The sequence below is a fragment of the Globicephala melas genome, chromosome 20 (genome assembly GCF_963455315.2).
Source record: "Globicephala melas chromosome 20, mGloMel1.2, whole genome shotgun sequence".
Lineage (NCBI taxonomy): Eukaryota > Metazoa > Chordata > Mammalia > Artiodactyla > Delphinidae > Globicephala > Globicephala melas.
Genome location: NC_083333.1, coordinates 30,606,885 through 30,612,884, shown reverse-complemented (window position 1 = coordinate 30,612,884; position 6,000 = coordinate 30,606,885). Strand labels below are relative to the sequence as shown.

General features: G+C 57.4%; 1 protein-coding gene across 1 annotated transcript in view; it reads left to right on the top strand.

Moving 5' to 3' along the window:
* Positions 1 to 5,005: 5,005 nt before the first annotated feature.
* TIMP2 (TIMP metallopeptidase inhibitor 2) overlaps positions 5,006 to 6,000 on the top strand; it is a 51,329-nt gene continuing 50,334 nt past the window's right edge. Inside the window, exon 1 of the mRNA XM_030837880.2 lies at positions 5,006 to 5,469. Within this exon, the coding sequence (XP_030693740.1) occupies positions 5,340 to 5,469 (130 nt within the window). The 5' untranslated portion in view covers positions 5,006 to 5,339. The remainder of the gene's footprint in view (positions 5,470 to 6,000) is intronic.

Below are 6,000 nucleotides of genomic sequence, written 5' to 3'. Positions count from 1 at the left end.
ACAGCCACAGGGAGCAGAGGCAGTGCCATCTGAGAGTCCATGGGAAGCAAGGTCTGAAAAGGCTTCCCGGCCCAGGGATGAAACCACGGCTGTGCCAGAGCCGCCTCCCTGGAGGAAGTGTTTACGTGCTGCCGGTCTAGGCTGTCTGCTCTGGATACATCAGATGCGGCAGTGTCTTCAAGCCAACAACTTACTTCATGGGCTTTCTGTTCACCCCCAGGACAGCCTCCCTCCCTCCCTCCCTCCTTTCTTTCTGGAGTCACTCTAGAATGGATCAGAGCAGCATGGGTGGTGTGAGTACGCTGTCCGGTTTGCGAAGGCTGTGCTCTGCATAGTGGGGAGCGGGGAATTAAGACACAGGCAGGTTTGCAAGGGGTGTGCCCTGGCTCAAGGCTGCCTTTGCCCAGAGGGGACCTGCCTGGGAGGGGAGGAAGGGGGATTGACAGGGAGTGAAGGAGAGAGGCCAGGTCCTGCCTTCTTAAAGATGCTTTATGGGATGGCATAAAGTATAGCCACAGGCGCAGCCAAAGAAACCCCAATGGGAGGCGTGAGCCAAAAGCAGTGTAGAGGACGGGGCAGGAGCTTTGGAGAGTAAATGCCTAGAAAGAGCTGCAGCCAGGGCAGGCTTTAGTAGTGACGTACCGAAAATGTAGAGAAATGGCCGTATTTCTGCCCCAAGTGCTGTCCATTTTAGGGTTGGACCATCATCTGAAATTGCTTTCCCCACACGAGGAGCAGGATATGACATCTATCTCATCACCTAAGTCCCCGTCACCCGGAGACATGCAATGAACTTTTTGGTGAACACCTGTTCATACATCCGTCTGCATCCCTGCATATGTGTAATTTCCCATAAATGGACTATCACGCATGCTGTATGCTCATGGACACATTATTATTATTATTAATTATTTTGGCCGTGTGGCTTGTGGGATCTTAGTTCCCCGACCAGGGATGGAACCCAGGCCCTCAGTAGTAAGAACGTGGAGTCCTAACCACTGGACTTGCCAGGGAATTTCCATGGGCACTTCTTAAACAACAATCTTTATACTATTTCTTGCCTTCCCTCTCTCCCATGAGAACCAGTATGGACAGAGCACCATCTCCCAGCCTGTTCTCTGGGTGATACGTGGGTACAGGGACCCTCCCTACGCATTACTATTTGCCCTACAGAAACGGAACCTTGTTGTTTATATCTGCATTTGGTCTCAAGACCAACGATTTTTATCAATTTCCCTAGTTAGGGGTTATCAGCTAGGGAAGTTTTGCCACCCAGGGGACATTAGCAATGTCTGAGGACAGTTTGGTTGTGCAAATTGGGGGGAAGATGCTGTTAGCATCTAGAGGGTAGATACCAGGGTTATTGCTCAATACCCCCGCCATGCACAGGACAGCCCCGCTGTGCAGAGGACGGCCCCACCAGAGAAAGGTCTGGCCCCAAGGTCAGCAGTGCCGAGGCTGAGAAGCTGGCCCAGGAAGAGGATTCATAATGAAATTAATGAAATGAAACAAAAATCGAAACGTCCTTTAGAGTGTCCACGGCTGATCACAAAGATGTTCATGTTGACTGTGCAGTGACCCGTAGCCCATCTTCACGCCACACACAGGTCATTCTTATTCACCTTCTTGTCCCCTTTGGGATGTCCTATGGTAAACAGCCCCGCCAAGGAACTTTGGGGACAGATGTCTGGGCTGCGTGTGGCACCGCCACCTACTGTGGCCAAGAATCTGATGCCCGGAGTCGACACGGGGGTGGCGGTGGGCATCAAGACCCCGTTGCCAGCTGCCCATTCCTCTCCGGGGGCCACACATGACAAACCACCAGGCACAGGGACGCATCCCTCACCCTCATCAGCCACCAGCTCCCGCGACCCCGGACCGGCCCGAGACACGCCCACTCTTTCGGGGCCAGATTCCTGAGCCTGTGGGACCGATTTTCACACTACATACTGTAGAGCGTCTGGCTCTCTGGAACCTGCCGGAAGGAGTGTGAGGCCTTCAGCTCCTCTCCAGCTGTCTCGAGGGAGAAAACACTCCAAGCTCAGGAGGAAATGGATCTTCGGTAAACTGGGAGAGCGAATCAAGTGAGAAGAGGCGTCTCTGATGCCTATCCTCGTGCTGGCTGGACAGGGCCTCCTCTCTGAGCCTGGTGAGGTCACTCTGACTCGGTTTACCTGAGAGGAGCAGGAAGGACCCTGGACAGCGTTTACGCTGCCAAGCCCAGCCCAGGATGTGTTTGCTAGGTGTGCTCCCACAGGGGTGGGACCGGCTGACAGCTCTGCTGGGCTCTGCCTTGAGAAAGTCTCTTTGGGAAGGAGGCAGGGGCAAAGTGGGCGTTCCTGGTGGGAAGTAGTGGCCCCAGGGGTTGCGGGTGGTGATCTGAGGGTCCTAGAAGCCCCCCTCCCCGGCCGGCCTGACAGGTGCTGCCCCCTCCTGTCTGTCCTGAGTCCTGCCGGGAGTCACAGATACAAGCCGAGGTCCAGCAGGCTGTGGTCAGAATGCACATGGGGGCTGGGCGGGGGTCTCCCGTATGGCTCCCCTGTTAGCCTGCCCCCTAAGATCAAGGTCCGGGAAGCTAGTTAGGAGAGAAGCCCATGGAGAGAGCTATCAGCCTTCGGGTCCTCCTTCTTCCTGCACGTGGGGCGCCCTGACCCTGACCTCCCTCCTTGGGCAGAGGTCAGAGCTGCGGCCCTCTCCCCACATTCATCCCCAGTTGCTGAGCCCTCTTGGCGGTGGAGCAGAGAGCGTGTGAAAGGGCATCTGTTGACACCGTAGTCAGATCCTAATGTACTTCTTGTCTTCAGTAGATTCCTCACCTGGGGCCTCATTTCCCGTGGTTTTGAGATGGGAAGATTCTAACTAGGAGCACAGGCAGAGGACGACGAGGAGGAATGGAGAGGCCGGGGCAATGAGGCGGGGCGCCCAGGAGCCAAGGCCGCCACAGGCACCGTGAAATGGCTGGGCGTGAGCTTTCGGGGGCTGCTCTGTCCCTTCACCTGCTGTGCCCTCGTGAAAGTCGTTTAACATTCAATGCCTCCTGATGGCAGCCACCACATGCACCGATTTTAGAGCCTCTGCTCAGCCATGCTCAGAAATCCACTAGGAAGGGGACTTTATCATCGTTTTGTGGATGGGGAGACAGGCTTGGCAAGGTCAGCGAGGAGGCTGGGCTGCTGCAACTCTGAGTCACAGGTAAACCCTCTGCCCTCACTCCTGCCGATCCTACCACAGAGCTCCATCCTTTCAGAGGGGCCCGCTGCGCCCCTCTGCTCCAAAGCCTCCAGAAGCTCTGACCTCAGAATAAAACACGGTCCCCTCCCAGACCCTCTAAAATCTCCTCCATGGCTCCTCTCCCCTCACTTCTCTTCTCCTTCACCAGCTCAGGAGTCTTTCTACCCACTGGCCCAGGGACCATTGTCCGTTCTGTGGAGGCCTGAATGCCCAGCTCTCAGGACAATGCCCACTGCAGATGCTCAAGTAAGCATTGTTGATGGAAGGAAGGAAGGAAGGCCAGCCCAGGCCCCTCATTTCCTGCCCTGTGCCTGGCGTGGACCCCTAACCCCTTCTGCACCATCATCAACCTACCTGTAATGTATTTCTCACCCTCAGGTATACTTGATCATTTATGTGTCTATCTTGCCTGAAAGGCTGAGAGCCCCTAAGATAGATATTTTTTTCTTTCATAAACTGACAAATTGATTTCAGCTTCTGTAAAGTTCAAGAGCATTTCGTTCCACTTGCAATAACAAAGAAAGAAAGAAATGAAAAGGCTACAGGCAGCCAACTTGCGATAATTTTCCAAATTAACTGTGCTTAAAAAATTAGCATTTCACAAATGACACGACTTTATTTTACAGAAACAAAAGCCGAAAAAGTGACTTTGGAATTGTTAGAGTACTAAAAATAACTGCCCTGCCTATTTAACTTTTCTTCAAGTTGCCTGTTTCAAAGCACGCATAAACAGAAAGAAGCTGTTTTTCCATTGTTTCAGTATTTCCCAGTTTCACATCTCAAGTCAGCAACACAGTTTAGCGGGCAATTATTCTTTAATTGTGTCATTTTTCTCAGTTTACAACTCCCTGGCTAGATTACAAACATCCTGCTGGCAAGAACGAGGCTTTATGTGTAACAGTGCCCACCACAGAGAGGGCTCAGAGACAGGTAGACAGGGACCCCAGGGGCCACACTTTCTGTGCCATCCACACCTCTAAGACCCTCTGCCCTACCGTGGAACACAGAACTGTTTTGGGAAAAGTCCTTCAGCTCCCACATTTGTAGGCTAAGGGAGCAGAGCCCGGAAAATGCCTTCATCCGATCCTACTGTCTCCTGGGCTCCTGCCCCCACCCCCCGCCCCGCTGGCTGGTCAAAAATATGGTCAGTTTATATAAAATCCTGTTTTGTTCATAGTAACCACTCTCCCCTCCCCCTCCAACTCTACTGGCCAAGCGCACTTAAAATTCTAAGGCCTCCATTTGAAAAAGGAATCCTCGGTAAATTTCAGGAGCCCACCCAGCCAAAGGGGCCTGGGAGAGGGACGGCAGGGAACGACCCCTGCTCCAAAGCGCACATCCTTTTCCTCAATCCCTGGCTAGAATCTCAGGGACCCCAGGGGTGGAAGGGAATCAGGCAGTGTACATCTCCAGTGCCAAGCGGGAGGGGAAGGGGTGGTGCGTGGGCCGCCTGTGCCCTGGAGGGGTGGGCTGCGAGTCCCAAGTGCTGAGTCAGGGTCCACTGGGCACTGTCCTCCCGCAGCGCCCCCCCCCCCAAACTCTGGAGATTTGGGAGGCTGCGGGGTACGGTCCCGGACGCTAGGAAGCCAGGTGCGCAGCGGCGGGTCCCGGCGGTGCCAGGCTGGACACAACAAAAGCCGGGCTTGGGGGAGGGCCGGGAGGCGCGGGAGGCGAGCGGGGAGGAGGCGGCTGGGAGCTCCCGGAGCCGGCATTGGCCGCCCGCCACTGGGGGGCGGAGCCCAACAATCCTCGGAGAGCAATAAAAGGCCGGCTCGGCCCGCGCCCGCGGCGCACACAACCATAGAAGGCAGCTGAGTATCGGCGACCAGGCCCGCGGCGCGCTCGCTCGCTCTCTCGTTTGCTCGTTCGTTCGCTGCCCCCCGGCCCGCTCTCGTCTCCGCGCTGCCGGCCGCGCCCCGCGCACCCTCATCGCCCCCGCGACCAAGAGCCGAGAAAGTTTGTGCGGCGTGTGCGGGCCGGAGCGGAGGGCGCGGCCGCGGAGCGCCGCCCAGACCCGCGCTGCCCCGGCCGGCGAGAGGGGAGCGCCCCGAGCCCAGGCGGCGGCGGCTACCCGGAGCCCGAGCCCGCGCCCCCGCCCCCCGCCCGCCATGGGCGCCGCGGCCCGCAGCCTGCGGCTTGTGCTCGGCCTCCTGCTGCTGGGGATGTTGCTCCGCCCGACCGACGCCTGCAGCTGCTCCCCGGTGCACCCGCAACAGGCGTTTTGCAATGCAGACGTAGGTAAGGACGGCGACCCCGCCCCGGCCCGGCGCCCACCGTCCCTACGAGACGTGCTGGACCCGTAGGTTTCGCCGGCGCCCCGCCCGCCCGCCCGCCCGCATCTTGCAGAGGGACCCAGCGCCCGCCTCCGGGGCCTCGGTGCCTTCTAGAATCCTGCAAGTTGATGCCAAAATCGTACTTTTTACCCCCTTCCTTCTCTTCCTTTATTTTCCTCTCTGCCGAGATGCTTCTCAACCTCAAAATTCCACCGAAATTCCGCTGCAGCTCCAGCCCCAGAAAAGGGAGCCAGGGAACGGATTGGATTTTGGCAGGCGGAGGGCCCCGGGATGCCAGCGCGGGGGGTGGGGTGGGGAGGGGGGGGCGGAGCGGGGGGAGTGCGGGACACAGCCTAGGGGGTGGGGGGACTCTCGACCTCGGTGGGTTGAAGGACCGGGGACCCCAGGAAGAAACTTTCACAGGTGAGATGGGACTTGGGCTCCTCTGGGCTTGGAGCTGGGTGGGGAAGAGCTGCGCTGCCTGGGCCTCTCCCAC